The sequence below is a fragment of the Lampris incognitus genome, chromosome 1 (assembly GCF_029633865.1).
Source record: "Lampris incognitus isolate fLamInc1 chromosome 1, fLamInc1.hap2, whole genome shotgun sequence".
NCBI classification, from domain to species: Eukaryota; Metazoa; Chordata; class Actinopteri; order Lampriformes; family Lampridae; genus Lampris; species Lampris incognitus.
This window is the reverse complement of record NC_079211.1, coordinates 111,453,634-111,472,185: the sequence shown is the minus strand read 5'-3', so window position 1 is coordinate 111,472,185 and position 18,552 is coordinate 111,453,634. Positions and strand designations below refer to the sequence as shown.

The window sequence follows — 18,552 nt, the reverse complement described above, 5'->3', positions numbered from 1 at the left end:
AAGAGTACATTTATAGTCTCATTAATTAGATTTAAACACAAGTCTTTGTTTTGAATATTCATATTATCGCTTGGACTGAAAAAGTTGTAATGCAGTTACCCTAGCCTTTACCTCAATTACTCTAATGGTCGTGGCAAAGACAATGTTTTGACGATGGTACAGTCCTTATTTGTGTGAATTTACATGCCTAACAACAAAACTTGACTCTATTGTTCTCAGGGACATCCAGGGATCACCGGCCCCCTTGGTTCAAAAGGAGATACGGTAAGTTTAGATGCAATGGGCTTCAAAAAAATTATCTTTATTCAATGACCTTTCACGTATCCAAAATGTGATGTGACTGATGTTCTTGTTTTGCCTTATAGGGCGAAATAGGACCCATCGGAACAAGGGGAATGCTCGGCATTGAAGGGGCAATGGTAAATCTGTTATGGATATTTCATTTCCAATATGCAGCTCTGTAAAGAAAACAGAGTCATGGGCAATGCCATCTAGATATATAGAAGGAACTGAGGGCCTATATGTATATCACCTATGTTATATCTTTAGGTGATCCTTAAACGTTACCAGTTTTCCATTCAGGAGCTCTGTACATATCAAGATGATTTCCAGAATGAACTGAAAGGCTCCACTGACAGCAAGTTGACTTATGGCCTCCGTGGTGCAGTAAAGACCAGGCCTGTATATAGTCTTTGAATCTCCACATGGCTCCCATCTGAAAAGGCCATTCCCTCTTTTGGTGAACAAAGATCGTACGTCTCTGCTTTTTACCTATTTTCCTCACGTGTCCAAACCCCTCCATGCATTGACGTATCAAAACAACAGAAATTCAAGGAATCAAAAAACAAACAGTCAGTTTTATTGGGGTGTACAAGGTTTTTATGAGGTCATGCTCCTATTGAGTATAAACATGAAGGAAGGGTGCCCCCCCTTTACTAACTGAAAGAAAGCAAACAATGAGGACACTATCGTATCTTGTAAACAGTCTTCATAGGGGCAGGGTTACGACAGGGAACGGGTTCATGCTTTATTCTTTCTTCTCTCTGTTTTCCAGGGAATGACTGGAATTCCTGGTCTGACGGGGTTTCCAGGTGCCACAGTAAGATTCATCATCCTCTGTTTCCATTCACATGTGCAAATTTCAACTTAGTGTCCTCATAACCATCATTAATTTAGAGACTGACTATAACAAGTAAGATTTCTGGTACAGTCTTTGAAGAAAATCCAGCTGCCTCAAAAAAATGTAACCTAAATTGACGCTTATCCTATGAGTTTCACAGAGGAACCTTGTTCTCCCATAACTATCTGCTGTGGCTGTTGAATGTCTAGGGCTTTAGAGGACTGGATGGGCACAATGGAGTTTCTGGACCCAAAGGAGACAAGGTAAGAGCTGTGGTGATGAAATATTAAAATTAAACAATTCCTAGATATTTTGGGTGTACAGGACAAAATTCGGTGCAAATTTGGATGTGTTGAATTTTACACCTTCATTCTTTGACCAAATGATTTCTGTAATGAAAGTTTGACTCACTACTAAAGTTCATAAAGGTACCAAATGCCCTCATATTAAAATGCTGTTGGGTATCAGGAATCAGGAACAATTTATTGTCATTTCTATCATGTACTTGCATACACAAAAGAAACAAAATTTCGTTTCACCCAGCCCACAGCAGTGCAACACAAAAGATAAAAACACACATCCAAAATTTCCAAAAACAGCACCACCAAAAACATACAAAAAACCCCACCCAAAAACACAAACAGTTAACAACACAGTCCATTCAGTGCAACACAGTCCAAAAACTCCACTGTCCAGAGAACGAGCGCCAGCCAGGATGACTGTCGGAACTGCTGGTCTGCATGGGCTAGCAGACCGGCAGTTCCGACTGCCCCGCTTCCACGTCCTGTCAGACCACCCTTGGTGTTTCCTCTTCGGGTGCAGCTCCAGGCAGCGCCTTGGACCCACCAGACGCAGCAGACAAGGCTCCCTCAGCCGATCCAACGCCAGCTCTTCAAGCCAGACACCTTCGACACACCTCCCCCACATGCCACAACAACGCAGACGCAGACAAAAACACTGCACAGTCGACGCTAGGCGAGACCGCCACCAGACCGCTGTTTCCTCTCGGACGCAGCTCGGAGCAGGGCCATGGGCCCTGGGTCTACCGGACGCAGCAGACCAAGCTCTCTCAGCCATTAAACGAAAAAAAAAAAAAAAATCAAAGATCAAAATAAAAACTTCACACAATGAGACAAACTTAGATGCAGACGTAGACATGGACAAAGACACTGCATAGTTGGTACTGGGTGAAGCCGCGGCAAATGTGAGTTCGCGCCGCCATCTTCCCACACCAGACATCATTTAGAATCATAAAGATAGAAACTTCACCGATGGCTTCAGTATTGGGAAACCTAATGCTTTGTTGCATCTTCCAGCTGGGTTTCAACACAGTCTAATAGGGTCAACATTTATGCCTTCAAAAACCACAACATATATAAATATAATAAAGTATTCTGATTCTGATATCTCCTTTTTGAAAACAGTCACAAATATCTTCTGGCTGATTGAGAAATAGTTGCAAATTGTGCTTTCTATCAAGATAAAATGACTTTATCCTGCACTTCAGCAAATACATTTTCCTTACTGCATCTGCACTGGTGTCTGCAAACTCGTGGCTGTGCTGAAGGCTGCAGGACTTGCTGCTCTCACAAGTGTAGAAGTTCACAGATGGTTAAGATGTACTGCACCAACTGCAAAGAGTTGTTCCAACTGAAATCACAATTTGCTCTTATCCAGAATGTATTCTGAAAATATGTAAAATAAATGAAGATCAGTGTAAATTCATTGTGAGCTTCCTGTTTTTGAATAGGAGATATTTCATGGGTTTTGAAGGCTTAAACGATTGCCCCATTGGACAACATTGAAGCTCAGCAATAGAATTCAATAAAGTGACAGTTTCTCAGTTCTGAAGGGATTACTGAAGGTTTTCACTGTATAACTCTAAAAGATGCCTGACATTGTTTTAAGGAGGTATAGGTTAGAAAGAAAGTGAGCCTATCCTTTGAGATCACGACATTCAAAACAATAGCTCTGATAAGATATTATGGCTTATATTTTTTGAAATATTGAACAACAAATAGGTTAAAAAAATAGTGTCATGTTTAAGATTGAATTCTTCATGCATTCTTTCCTCAGGGACCCCCTGGCATGGAGGGGATTCAAGGCCAACAAGGAGAAAGGGGCAAGCGTGGCCTTCCCGGTCTCCCAGGGGTGAGAGGTCAACCTGGGCCGCAAGGACACATGGTACGGATCAAAATAGCATCTGAATATTCAGTGTATTAGCATCCTACCATTGCTTATTGCAGTTTTTATAGTTGACATGTGGATCTAAAGTTTAGACACACCTGTCAACTGTACCAATGCAATTTCTCCATCATGCAGCAAAATATATTTTAGACTCCTCCCTGTGCGATAGACTGCTTTGCTGAATTGTTAAACAGATTAACCACAGATTTTGATTAAATAGAGATATTGCAGATGCTAGATTTCCATTACAGTGCCTCAACAAATACCCAGAATGTGCTATTTCTTATTAATGCCTCTGTTATTTGTCATCTTTTAGGGTGAAGAGGGTGAGGGTGGCCTCCAAGGAATGATTGGAAATCAGGGGCGAAAGGTCAGTGAGTTCCATAATAATGATTAATGCCTCATGAACCTGTGTTACCCTGCCTAGCTACTGTTGTACATTCATTTTTTTATAAGATGGAGATGCCTTTAAGAATATATAGACCAATTACAATAGACTACTTCCACTAATACTACTACCATTGGTGCAATTCTTAGGCTATTGAATAAAAGGAACAAAACACATGTTAAACAAAGAAATAGTTGTCATACCAGCATCCCCTCTCAGAAAAGCCCCGAAGAAGGTCAGCCCAGTATTTTGGTTAATGGAGCGACTCTGAAGACCATTGAGTGCTTTACCTATCTGGGCAGTGCTGTGACAGATACAAACTCCTCTGACTTAGAAGTGGACAGAAGAATCCAAGTGGCCACAAAAGCCTTTGTTGCCCTCCACAAATGACTTTGGTCCCACCGTGACATCAGGCTGACAACAAAGACCAAGGTACAACACGGCTGTTCTCCCATCTCTACTATACTCCACTGAATGCGTGACCCTGTATCGCAAGCACATCGAGAAGCTCACCAGCATACACCTTCTTCATCTGCAAAAGCTGCTGCGAATCAGATGGGAAGACCAGGTGCCCGACGTGGAAGTATTGAGACGTGCTGGTGCTGTCAGTGTTGAAGCCCTAATAACAGCCTCCCAGCTCAGATGGGCCGGCTATGTGAGAAGAACGCCAGACAACCGCCTGCCAAAAGAGGTTTTCTATGGGAGCTCTGCCAGGGAAAAGGGAAGCAGGGAGGCCAGAAGTTACGCTTCAAAGATGTGCTCAAGTGCCACATGAAGATCTGCAGCATTGGTAACCCCAGCTGGGAGACAGTAGCCCTGGACAGACAGAAGTGGCGCTCCACAGTAAGGCAGTCGAGAACAGCTGTTGAACAAAAGAGACAAGAAGCCTATGATAAGGCCCACGTGCAAGACCAACTCAAATAACATTCGTCTGTGACAAATTTGGACGATATTGTCACGCTAATGCGGGCCCGATGGCCCACAGGCATGCTTGCCAAGCTTAAACTGCATCACAGTCATCATCGTTTCGATGGACTGCCGAAGAAGAAGAGAGTTTTCATACAGGAATGATATGCTGGTGAATCCAAAAAGGCCCCAAATTTGTTAAATCCCAGAATATATAAGGCACCTTGTAATCCCAACAAAGCAATGACAGAAATAGCTTCATGCTCCTCATGCAAATTATAAAGTTAGTGCTTAATTAAAGCTGCAATCCGCAACTTTTCTCACTTTTTGAAATGTGATGACGACATGATGATTCTTCTGGAGAGACAGTCAGTGTTACAATAGAACAATGTACAAACAATGTAGTTTAATGTAGGAGGCAGAGAGAAACTGACGTGTAGCAACTGATTTAGTTGGACCGCAAACAAGGTGTAGCAGCCACTGTCACTCATGTGTCACCAGTAAATAGTCTGCACCCTTGAAAACACGGCATCCTCAGACCAAAGCTAATGCAGGCAGTGTAACATGTTCCAAACTCCATCGATATATATCGTGGGACTGTTCTACAGTAACATTGATCTTCAGTCCAACAGAAGCATCACCACATCGGTATCACATTTCAGTCTTTTTTCTTGCTGGAGTTGTTTCCTACATGTACGTGTTTGGCGCTGGAACGGTTGGTGTGACCTGACCAAAACATTTCAGTAGCAGTATATGGAGACTGGAGAGTGTCTCCGTCCATGGTAAAGATGAGTTGCTATTATGGAACCTGACTCCATGGTCCAGATGGATAAAATTATGATTTATTAAGGGAGAAAAGTTGCGGTTTTCAGCTATAAGTTTTCATTTGTGTTTTGAATGAAGATATAAGGCTCTATTTTGGTGAAACTTGGTGCAAGCCCAGCACAGCACACTGGTCCAGGTGGATGTGTCCAATCAATTTTTGGCAATTTGATGACCAGAGATGGAAGTGCAGCCCTGGTGCAGTGTGGTGCAGTTGATAACGAGGTTGGATAAGAATGAATACATCATAAGCAGGTGGAGTTGGGGTTGTTTTCGACTTGGCCAATCAAATCAGCTCCTCTCGTACCCTTTAACATGCACCAAGGTGCAACGTATTGTCATTTTCCTGATGGATGAAGAGGGAAGTCTATTAAAACTGCTCTGCATTGATTAACTTGGATTTATGAATCCCAGCGGTGGTGAATTCTATTCCTGTCCCGCCACTTTCTTCTAATCATATACTCAATTCTGTGACAGTACCTTCCATTATCAGAATCAGAATCAGAAACAATCAAAACAGAAGAACTACAAGAACGCAGATATCCAAACTAAAACATATATCTAAACTTTAAAAAAAAAATTTTTTAAATCACTGTCCAGGACGACGAACGCCAGCTAGGATGACTGTCAGAACTGCTGGTCTACATGGGCTAGCAGTTAGCTTAACCTGCTGCGCTTCCACATCCTGTCAGACTATCCTCGGTCTTTCCTCTTCAGGCGCTGCTCTGGTCAGCGTCATAGTCCTCGGGCCCACAGGATGCAGCAGACCAAGCTCCCTCATCCGATCCAACACTAGCTCTCCCAGCCAGACACATTCGACACACCTCCCGCATTCCACACGACGACACTAGAAACACAGTGAAGGCTAGGCGAGGCTGCTGCCAGACCGCCCTCGGTGTTATCGGAACTGCCAGTCTGCATGAGCTTAGCTTAGCCTGCCCCACCTCCGCGTCCTGTCAGACCGGTCTCGGTGTTACCTCTTCTGGCACAGCTCCAGGCAGGGCCGTGGTCCCTGGGCCCACAGGATGCAGCAGACCAAGCTCTCCTACCTGATCCAGTGCCTGCTCTCCCAGCCATCAAATGAAGACAAAAACAAACTTAGATTCAGACGTGGACAAAGACACTGCATGGACATTACTGGGTGAGGCCGCTGCAAACGTAAATTCACACCGCCATCTTCCCACACCGGAAGCAGAATGGAATTATGTTCATAGATTGTGACAAAAGAAAATACAGACTGGCTGACATAACTCACAATTTAACTTCGGTGGTGTCACATCATGAACAAGCCTACAGAGACTGACATTGGACACAAAAGTTTAGTTTAGAGTCTGACAAGAGAGTGGATGTTCACATCTCAGTCCCATGACTGGAGACCTCCCGTCTCATTCCACTCACTGTACTGACAGTAGAATTGACTCCCGCAGGATCCAGGGGTCCGTTTCTACTATAAACCGTTTGTTCTCATGGGTACATCTGTCTGGACCAGACAGACCTTCACTTTGTCAAGTCAGGTTGAATGATCCATGCGTCATGATGAGCGGAACTGTCTTTGATTCAAATCACATTCAACAACCACGTGTCAACATTCTGGTTAACTTACTCACAACACTGCAGTCAGTTAGTTGTTGCTGTTGGTTTAATGATTGATTCATTTCAGTGGGCTGAAGTGCATCAATAGGCTAACATCCATTAACACACATATGGATAGATGTTATAATTACTAATAATAATAACTTTATTTATGTAGCACTTTTAACTCTTGCTCTCCCTGAGGTTTCTTCCTATTTTTTTCTCCCTGTTAAAGGTTTTTTTTAGGGAGTTGTTCCTTATCCGATGTGAGGGTCTAAGGACAGGATGTTGCGTTGCTGTAAAGCCCTCTGAGGCAAATTTATAATTTGTGATATTGGGCTATACAAATAAAATTGACTTGACTTGACTTTTCTCAACAATGTTACAAAATGCTTTACAAAAGAAATAAAATGGGTGCCCGGGTGGCGTGGCGGTCTATTCCGTTGCCTGCCAACACCGGGATCTCCGGTTCAAATCCCCGTGTTACCTCCGGCTTGGTTGGGCATCCCTACAGACACAATTGGCCGTGTCTGCGGGTGGGAAGCCGGATGTGGGTATGTATCCTGGTCGCTGCACTAGCGCCTCCCCTGGTTGGTCAGGGCGCCTGTTCGGGGGGAAGGGGAACTAGGGAGAATAGCATGATCCTCCCACGCACTACATCCCCCTGGTGAAACTCCTCACTGCCAGGTGAAAAGAAGTGGCTGGCAACTCCACATGTATCGGAGGAGGCATGTGGTAGTCTGCAGCCCTCCCCGGATTGGCAGAGGGGGTTGAGCAGCGACCGGGATGGCTTGGAAGAGTGGGGTAATTGGCCGGATACAATTTGGGAATTAGGGAGAAAAAGGGGGAAAATGGAGGGAAAAAAACAGACAAGGCAAAAATTAGAATAAGACCAAAGGACGTGAGCACAGAGGAGGTAAAGACAATAAATGAATAAGACCAAACAAGTAGGAATAACAATAAAAACAGTATAAATAAATAAAAACAAATATCAAACATTTGCAAAACCTTTCCCAGAGAGAAAAGTTTTATGAGTTTGAATGAGAGTACAAGGTCTAAGATGTGGCCTTTGGGATGTGTGTAGCCCTGTGACAGATTGAATGAGGTTAAAAGAGTCTATAAGGGAATGGGAAGGACAACACATGAATATTAAAACCACCAAGAATAAGTGTCTGTGAATGTTCTCATTCACCAAGAATAAGCGTCCTGTCATATTTAGACATGGCAGCAGATAGAAGGTCAGAAAACTCAGAGATAAAACTAACTGAATTAGGGGGCTATAAATTAAGATGCAGAGTAAAGGGGGGGGCAGTCATTAAAAAACACAGCTAGGCCACCCCCTCTACCAGAAGGCCTGGGAATATGAAAATATGCAAAATCAGGGGGGCCTAATCTCAATCAGGGGAACTGTGTCCCCTGGGGACCGCCGTGTATCAGTAATCATAAAAAAGTCCAGATTATTAGGAACATTAAAATCATTAATGATGAAGGACTTATTACCAAGAGATCTCACATTCAAGAGGCCATAATAGTTTTTCTTATTTTCAACTATCATACGTCGTGTGGGTGAGTGGCCCGGTGCCTAATGATAGTCTGTATGGGGGAAAACTCCCAGTGAGAGGGTCAGTGACAGATGCAGCCAGCAGAGGGAGCTAGTGGGGGGAACAGTACTGTGGGGTGCCACCATAGGCAGAAGTGGAGGTTCTGGGAGTGAAGAGTGGGATGTAAACGGTAAACAGATGTTCACTTGCATCCTCGCCAGGGCTGCATGAAAATAGCTCAATGCAGCTGCGTCTGTGCTTGGACCTTGTCTGGGCTGGCAGAGACATCAAGCGCAATTTCAAGCCAAACTGGGCAGTAAAATTGTACTACGCATTATTGTCAGGTGTATTAACACACCCTCAGCCACACTACCACATTCATCTCGGTGTAGCCAGGTGCTTTCCGAGCCACCAAATTACCAAACGGGTGTAGACAGTAAAAATTCACCTTGCACTCATGGAAATTGACAATCCGCCATTATTTTCGTCTCCGCCTGCGCTACGCCAGCACCAAAATAGAGGTCATAGAGTTCATACTTGTGTGTCTTGTATGGTCATAAAGCTGAACGTACTAATGTTGTATGTTTTTGTCATATGAACAACACTGTTGTTTACACTATAACCTCTAAACTCTCTCTAATAACTTTCCATACTGAAGGGCAATAGGGCAGCGCCAGGACAAAACGGGAAGTTGGGGCCCAAAGGATCAAGGGTAATTGCCACAATATATGAAGGAAAAACCTGAGACTTAAAAAAACTTGTGGCGTGAAGAAAATAATTGTGTCCCCTCTGTTGTGTCTTCACTACTTGCCCTATCAGGGTCGTGCAGGGCTCCAAGGCCTGTTTGGTCTACCTGGAAAACCGGTAAGAACGAATGCAGAAGCAAAGAAAATCAGCATAACACGGGCAGGACTTACACATAGCGGTCATGCTCAGTAGTCACCAGTGTTGTGTATGCACAGCAGACTGTTTGTGTATGTGTTTGTGTGTACCGTTTGCAGGGTTATAGAGGCCATGAGGGGGTTGAGGGAGCAGAAGGAAAGCCTGGTACACAGGTTCCCATTTTATAACTTTTCATCTTTTTTGATTTTTAATTTCTGATACCCTAATCTTAACTGTCTCCTTAAAATTTTCCAGCCATTTCTACTCTCTAATTTCATTTTTTTGTCATCTTGATATATTTCTAATGTTATTTATGTGTCTGACCTGCAGGGTCCTCCTGGCTTAGTTGGCATCCCCGGGCTGAAAGGACCTAGGGTGAGTTTTAGTGTTTGCATGAATATCTCTGGCTCGCCTAATAGATCATATCATAGGAAGACTAGGGCGTCCGGGTGGTGTAGCAGTCTATTCCATTGCCTACCAACAAGGGGATCGGCGGTTCGAATCCCAAGGTTACTTCCGGCTTGGTCGGGCATCCCTGCAGACACAATTGGCCGTGTCTGCGGGTGGGAAGCCGGATGTGGGTATGTGTCCTGGTTGCTGCACTAGCACCTCCTCTGGTTGGTTAGGGCGCCAGTTCAGGGGGGAGGGTAAACTGGGGGGAATAGCATAATCCTCCCACGCGCTACGTCCCCCTGGTGAAACGCCTCACTGTCAGGTGAAAAGAAGCGACTGGCAACTCCACATGTATCAGAGGAGGCATGTGGTAGTCTGCAGCCCTCCCCGGATCAGCAGAGGGCGTGGAGCAGCGACCGGGACAGCTCGGAAGAGTTGGGTAATTGGCCGGATACAATTGGGGAGAAAAACATAGGAAGACCAACGCTAACACATACAATCTCAGCACCTCTACCAACATATGGCTCATCTTCTGAGTACAGATGAGACACATCCTAATGTATTATGTGCAGCTAGTGTCCAATAGGGGGCAGAGAACATTATAGTGTTAGGAAAAAATAGAATTAACCATTCATCCTGTATCAACTCCCACACTCGTCACAAATAAGAATTATATAAACGTTACATCACATGATGTGCAGATTTTATCTCAGAGCCTCGATCTTGGTTGGAAATTGTCTGTGTTGATTGACACAGTCACTCTGGGGAGATACAATGGTGTCGATGGATGGAGACCTGCAGGTGCACCAGCTTGGAGGGATATTGATAAGTCTGGTGGTGCATTTCAGGTTGTCGTCTATTAGTGAGAAATTATACTATGCCGGGGAAAATGTGTTAGAAACGTTTGGCCAGGGTGGCACGGTGGCACAGTGGTTAGCACGGTTGCCTCATAGCAAGAAGGTCCTGGGTTCAAGCCCCAGGGTAGTCCAACCTTGGGGGTCGTCCAGGGCATACTCCGTGTGGAGTTTGCACGTTCTCCCCGTGTCTGTGTGGGTGTGTGTGTGTGTGTGTGTGTGTGTGTGTGTGTGTGTGTGTGTGTGTGTGTGTGTGTGTGTGTGTGTGTGTGTGTGTGTGTGTGTGTGTGGGCCGTGTGATGGTCTGGCGGCCTGTCCAGGGTGTCTCACCGCCTGCCACCCAATGACTGCTGGGATAGGCTCCAGCATCCCCATGACCCTGAGAGCAGGATAAGCGGTTTGGCTGATGGATGGATGGACTCATTTGTTAAGACTAATCTTTTTGTGCCCTCCGTTGCCCTGACTGGGAGCTGCTCAGCAACGCCACCTAGAGTGTTGAACAAGGGCATAAAGTGAACTGGTTGTATCCAGCATCCAGATACAAAGAATCTCTTCAATAAATCCCCTACCAAAGTTACCTAGCTAGTATTGGGATTTGAACCAACAACCTTCCAGTTACTGGCTCACGTCTCTTAACTAAACTACCTAAGAACAAACAGACCTAAGAATTCTCTCAGTTCAGTTGTTTTCAGGGATTGCTGTGATATGCTCATTCATGTACTGGAGAGTAAGACTGGCTGAACTGGTGTGACAGTTTCATGTCTATCCTCCAATAGAATCAAGCTGGAAGCTGCGTTATACACTCATTTCCTGTCACATTTACAATATAGGCTGGCTCTTCCTGAATCCATTTGGAAAAAAAAATCCCGACAAGATTTCTCTGTTTGTCTTCATTGTTTTGCCCCCTCTATATCACGCATCCTCTTGTTTTTGATGATGAGAATTTTTCAAACATACGTGTGTCTATGAACGTTTTAAACATACCAAATACTACCAGACTATATTACTGGCAAATATGTTTAATCTTACTTTAGAATATATCTGCTCAGATTTGCCTCTTGGACTGCACCTGGAGAAAGAGATGGTCCACCTTTGCCCATGTGTCACTACATAGACACTACATAGACAGGTGCATGCAGCAGCAGCTCCCTATCCATACATGCATCTGAGTGAATTATCATGATGGAGCTTAAAGCGTGGTCTAACGGAATTGGAAAACACATGAGCGTGGGTGTCTGGAGGGCAAGTTTGAGCATCTCCAAGGTTGTAAAGTTGCAACCTAAAATTAATGGACCAAACATAAGACATCTCATCACACCGCTGGCTGTGTGGGAGGCGGCCCGTGTTACATGAACATGGGAGACATATGTATGCAAATACTGTATATATACGTATATACGTGTGTATGTATATATATATGTATGTATATATATGTATGTATATATATATGTGTGTATATATATATATATATATATATATATATATATATATATATATATATATACGTGTGTGTGTGTGTGTATATATATACACTACCGTTCAAAAGTTTGGGATCACCCAAACAATTTTGTGTTTTCCATGAAAAGTCACACTTATTCACCACCATATGTTGTGAAATGAATAGAAAATAGAGTCAAGACATTGACAAGGTTAGAAATAATGATTTGTATTTGAAATAAGATTTTTTTTACATCAAACTTTGCTTTCGTCAAAGAATCCTCCATTTGCAGCAATTACAGCATTGCAGACCTTTGGCATTCTAGCTGTTAATTTGTTGAGGTAATCTGGAGAAATTGCACCCCACGCTTCCAGAAGCAGCTCCCACAAGTTGGATTGGTTGGATGGGCACTTCTTTGAGCAGATTGAGTTTCTGGAGCATCACATTTGTGGGGTCAATTAAACGCTCAAAATGGCCAGAAAAAGAGAACTTTCATCTGAAACTCGACAGTCTATTCTTGTTCTTAGAAATGAAGGCTATTCCATGCGAGAAATTGCTAAGAAATTGAAGATTTCCTACACCGGTGTGTACTACTCCCTTCAGAGGACAGCACAAACAGGCTCTAACCAGAGTAGAAAAAGAAGTGGGAGGCCGCGTTGCACAACTGAGCAAGAAGATAAGTACATTAGAGTCTCTAGTTTGAGAAACAGACGCCTCACAGGTCCCCAACTGGCATCTTCATTAAATAGTACCTGTTAGAGCCTGTTTGTGCTGTCCTCTGAAAGGAGTAGTACACACCGGTGTAGGAAATCTTCAATTTCTTAGCAATTTCTCGCATGGAATAGCCTTCATTTCTAAGAACAAGAATAGACTGTCGAGTTTCAGATGAAAGTTCTCTTTTTCTGGCCATTTTGAGCGTTTAATTGACCCCACAAATGTGATGCTCCAGAAACTCAATCTGCTCAAAGAAGTGCCCATCCAACCAATCCAACTTGTGGGAGCTGCTTCTGGAAGCGTGGGGTGCAATTTCTCCAGATTACCTCAACAAATTAACAGCTAGAATGCCAAAGGTCTGCAATGCTGTAATTGCTGCAAATGGAGGATTCTTTGACGAAAGCAAAGTTTGATGTAAAAAAAATCTTATTTCAAATACAAATCATTATTTCTAACCTTGTCAATGTCTTGACTCTATTTTCTATTCATTTCACAACATATGGTGGTGAATAAGTGTGACTTTTCATGGAAAACACAAAATTGTTTGGGTGATCCCAAACTTTTGAACGGTAGTGTATATATATATATATACACACACACATACATACACACACACACATACATACATACACATACTATATATATATACATACTTTAATATATATATACACACACACACACACACACACACACACACACACACACACACACACACACACACACACACACACACACACACATCTGCCACTCCACAGTACTTGTGGAGAGGGACATCTGGAGTGCCCTACTTAGCTTGCTGCCACCACAGCCTGACCCTGGAGAAGTGGCTGATGATGAGATGAGATATATATATATACTATATATATACTATATAGTCTTGTACTTATGTCAGACACAGGTGTACATGGGTTTACATGGCCTTTATTTTTGTGTGCGGCTCAGAAGCATAGTAACTGGTAAGGAGACTAGCTGCCATATGCTTTGCCTATACAAGCCTGTAAATGTCAAATGTAATAGGCCCACTAAAAGTGTTTACAGGTCCATGAACAACTGCTGGGCTTCGAGGCACTAGTGCCCATTTAAGGACAATTGGTGCAAGTCTGTCTGAAGCTGCTGGTAAAACCTGTTGTTTATGAAAAACCTGTGAAGGTTGTTTGTTTTTAACACGTGTGTGTGTGTGTGTGTGTGTGTGTGTGTGTGTGTGTGTGTGTGTGTGTGTGTGTGTGTGTGTGTGTGTGTGTGTGTGTATAAAGGGGTTTCCAGGTCCTGAGGGAGTTTCAGGGCAGAGAGGTTCTCCAGGAGTACTGGTATGTCCATTGGCCCATAAACAGCCTGTTACCAGAGTACTAATGTGTGCCGTATCCTTTTCCAAGACTTGACATGATATGTGTGACTTTCACAGGGTCCACCAGGAAAGCCAGGCCAAGATGGCGTCCCTGGACCAGTGGGTGAGCGGGTGAGTGGATCCTACATGGACATGGGTGGCATTTAAGCAGTTACAGTTTTATTTATTCATCCATCCATTATCAAAGCTGCTTATCCCAAACGGGGTCGTGGGGATGCAGGTGAGGAGACACCCTGGACAGGCCGCCAGGCCATCACAGGGCCCACACTTTCACACCTAGGGACAATTTAGTATGGCCAGTTCACCTGACCTACATGTCTTTGGATGTTTTGGGTTTTTTTGTATTGTATTTTTATTTTTATTGTATTATTATTATTTTATTATTTTGTATTGTATTTGTATTGTTTATTTATTATTCATGTATTCATTTATTAAAAAACACTGGAAACTCTAGCGAAATAATAAATCATTTTATTTTGCAGCTGTTGAGGAGTTTACAACCAGTTACAGTTTACTTTATAATAAGCTTGACTTGTGAATGTGTAAGCGTTATGTGTCCGTGTCCGTGTGGGTGTCATTTTGTGTCATGTTTCCTGTGCTGTGAGGCTGTATGCTTTACAGCAGATGGGACAGTGAATAACCAGCAGTGTAATTACTCAGCTTTAATGACTGGTTTAACACCCAGCATGTCTTCTTCTATATACTGATGATGATGGGTTTCTTTTCCTTTGAAGGGCTTTACGGGGAAACCAGGGGTCCTGGGGCCTCAAGGGCCAGTCGGCATGTATGTAAGTGATATTTTTTTACATAACAGTATTTTGTTTACTTCCAACTTTTATGGATATTTTTTTTTCTTGTATTTTTCTTACACATTGCTGTATTTTATTTTATTTTTTGCCGGCTGGGAGAGATTTGATATTCATGTTATCACCTGGTGTAAAGCAGTTTATCCAAAACCTGGCCCCCATTCAGTCCACATGCCCTTTACCGGGGCAGGCTTGCATTGGGCTTCATATAACGCCTCAGACCTTTTCACTGTCAGCAGTTCGGGGGCCTCTCTCTTTCCCTGCTCAAACACATAAATATTTTAGCAGAGGTTAATTTTAAACACACGTGGCCTACTGCCCAAACAGAGCCAATCCTGACTCCCTATGCCTACCATCGAATGCACAAACCACACCCTGGCCATCACGCGTGTGTGATTAGTCATGCGTGATTACTTTTTCTAGATTGTCGGCACTGATGCAGTCCATATTTTGACAATTAACAAACAGGCCTGTTCTGAAACCGTTTCAAGTTGTTTTTGTACAGCTCACTGAAGTGCCACAAGATGAGGGGGAAACAAGTCGATTAGTACCAGAAAATTTACTGTAGCTAACTGAAAGGATGTATCTGAAAATCAACATGGCATTTCTTGGGGGGCGTCTGGGTGGCGTGGCGGTCTATTCTGTTGCCTACTAACACGGGGATCACTGGTTCGAATCTCCGTGTTACGTCCCGCTTGGTCGGACGTCCCTACAGACACAATTGGCCGTGTCTGCGGGTGGGAAGCCGGATGTGGTGTATGTGTCCTGGTCACTGCACTAGCGCCTCCTCTGGTCGGTCGGGGCACCTGGTCGGGGGAGAGGGGGAACTGGGGGGAATAGCGTGGTCTTCCCTCCCCTGGTGAAACTCCTCACTGTCAGGTGAAAAGAAGCAGCTGGTGACTCCACATGTATCGGAGAAGGCATGTGGTAGTCTGCAGCCCTCCCCGGATCAGCAGATCATGGCAATCATTCGACAATCTGCACATTTTCATGATGAGCTTGGACTCCCACCTCCCTGGTGTTCTGAGCAGGACTGAAGAAATGTTTCCAATCTGTTGGCGATACTGTTTGACTGCTGCCTTGCAGCTTAGAATAAGTTTAAAATCCTCCCCCCAGGGTTACCCAGGAGCACCTGGTTTGACTGGGAGACCCGGTCACATGGGGCAGAGGGTAAGACGTGGTTCCTTTTCTGGTTTAAAAGAGAAATAAGTCCTTCTTACATATTACAGATTACAGTTGTTAGCAGAATCACTTTAATTTCCAAGTGTGAGAGCGTACTGTTCGATATCTACCATCATATCTAAGGTAGATTTTGACATACATGTTAAAGGAACAACAGGACCTCACATTGTGTCACTCTTCAAATATACACCGATCAGCCAAAACATTAAAGCCACCTGCCCAATATTGTGTAGGTCCCCCTCATGCCACCAAGACATATCTGATCCATCGAGGGATGAACATCACAAGACCTCTGAAGGTGTCCTCTGGTATCTGGCACCAACAGGTTGGCAGCAGATCCTTTAGGTCCTGTAAGTTGAGAGGTGGGACTTCCATTGATCAGAGTTTTCTCCAGCACATCCCACAAATGCTCAATCAGATTGAGATCTGGGGAATTTGGAGGCCAAGACAACACCTTGAACTCTTTGTCATGTTCCTCAAACCATTCCTGAACAGTTTTTGCAGTGTGGCAAGATACATTATCCTGCTGAAAGAGGCCACTACCATCAGGGAATACCGTTGGCATGAAGGGGTGTACTTGGTCTGCAACAATGTTTAGGTAGGTTGTATGTGTCAGAGTAACAGCCATGTGAATGCCAGGAACCCAAGGTTTCCCAGCAGAACATTGTCCAGAGCACCACACTGCCTCCACCAGCTTGTCATCTTCCCATAGTGCATCCTGGTGCCGTCTCTTCTCCAGATAAACAAAACAGATGCACTCGGCTGTCCACTTGATGTAAAAGAAAACGTGATTCATCAGACCAGGCCACCTTCTTCCATTGCTCTATGGTCCAGTTCTGATGCTCACAAGCCCATTGTAGGTGCTTCCGGCAGTGGACAGTGGTCATCATAGGCACTCTGACTGGTCTGTGGCTACACAGCAAGCTGTGTGTCCTGAAACCTGTCTATCATAGCCAGCATTAACTTTTTTCAGCAATGTGAGCTACAGTAGCTCTTCTGTGGGATTGGGCCAGACAGGCTAGCCTTCGCTCCCCATGCACATCAGTGAGCATTGGACATCCATGACCCTTTCACCGGTTCACCGGTTGTCCTACCACTTTTGGTAGGTACTGACCACTGCATACCAGGAACACCTCATAAGATCTGCTGTTTTGGAGAAGCTCTAACCCGGTTGTCTAGCCATCACAATTTGGCCCTTGTCAAGTAGCTCAGATCCTTACACTTGCCCATTTTTCCTGCTTCCAACACATCAACTTCAAGAACTGACTGTTCACCTGCTGCCTAATATATCCCACCTGTTGACAGCTGCCACTGTAACGAGATAATCAATGTTATTCACTTACCTGTCAGTGGTTTTAATGTTTTGGCCGATTGGTGTATAACCAGGATTCTACCATTGTTTGCATTCAGTCCACATAGTGGTCAGTATGGTTGTAAATGTGAACTTAAAAATGGTGGATTTCCAGCAGTGCAGACCATTTCTGTATTCTTTTGAAGGGGGATGCTGGTGTCAGAGGTCCTCATGGTGTCCGAGGAAAGACCGGGCCCCCAGTGAGTAGGTTTAATATAAAATAGCTGAAAAGCAATATATATATATATATACACTACCGTTCAAAAGTTTGGGATCACATTGAAATGTCCATATTTTTTAAGGAAAAGCACTGTACTGTTCAATGAAGATAACTTTAAACTAGTCTTAACTTTAAAGAAATACACTCTATACATTGCTAATGTGGTAAATGACTATTCTAGCTGCAAATGTCTGGTTTTTGGTGCAATATCTACATAGGTGTATAGAGGCCCATTTCAAGCAACTATCACTCCAGTGTTCTAATGGTACAATGTGTTTGCTCATTGGCTCAGAAGGCTAATTGATGATTAGAAAACCCTTGTGCAATCATGTTCACACATCTGAAAACAGTTTAGCTCGTTACAGAAGCTACAAAACTGACCTTCCTTTGAGCAGATTGAGTTTCTGGAGCATCACATTTGTGGGGTCAATTAAACGCTCAAAATGGCCAGAAAAAGAGAACTTTCATCTGAAACTCGACAGTCTATTCTTGTTCTTAGAAATGAAGGCTATTCCATGCGAGAAATTGCTAAGAAATTGAAGATTTCCTACACCGGTGTGTACTACTCCCTTCAGAGGACAGCACAAACAGGCGCTAACCAGAGTAGAAAAAGAAGTGGGAGGCCGCGTTGCACAACTGAGCAAGAAGATAAGTACATTAGAGTCTCTAGTTTGAGAAACAGACGCCTCACAGGTCCCCAACTGGCATCTTCATTAAATAGTACCCGCAAAACACCAGTGTCAACATCTACAGTGAAGAGGCGGCTGCGGGATTCTGGGCTTCAGGGCAGAGTGGCAAAGAAAAAGCCATATCTGAGACTGACCAATAAAA

At 43.8% G+C, this 18,552-nt stretch overlaps 1 protein-coding gene across 1 annotated transcript in view; it reads left to right on the top strand.

Moving 5' to 3' along the window:
- si:dkey-61l1.4 (collagen alpha-1(II) chain) overlaps positions 1-18,552 on the top strand; it is a 72,760-nt gene that overhangs the window by 25,648 nt on the left and 28,560 nt on the right. Inside the window, exons 15-26 of the mRNA XM_056278936.1 lie at positions 220-264; positions 366-419; positions 550-666; positions 1,055-1,099; positions 1,330-1,383; positions 3,197-3,304; positions 3,624-3,677; positions 9,356-9,400; positions 9,538-9,591; positions 9,749-9,793; positions 14,220-14,273; positions 14,897-14,950. Coding sequence (XP_056134911.1) covers positions 220-264; positions 366-419; positions 550-666; positions 1,055-1,099; positions 1,330-1,383; positions 3,197-3,304; positions 3,624-3,677; positions 9,356-9,400; positions 9,538-9,591; positions 9,749-9,793; positions 14,220-14,273; positions 14,897-14,950 — 729 coding nt within the window. The remainder of the gene's footprint in view (positions 1-219; positions 265-365; positions 420-549; positions 667-1,054; positions 1,100-1,329; positions 1,384-3,196; positions 3,305-3,623; positions 3,678-9,355; positions 9,401-9,537; positions 9,592-9,748; positions 9,794-14,219; positions 14,274-14,896; positions 14,951-18,552) is intronic.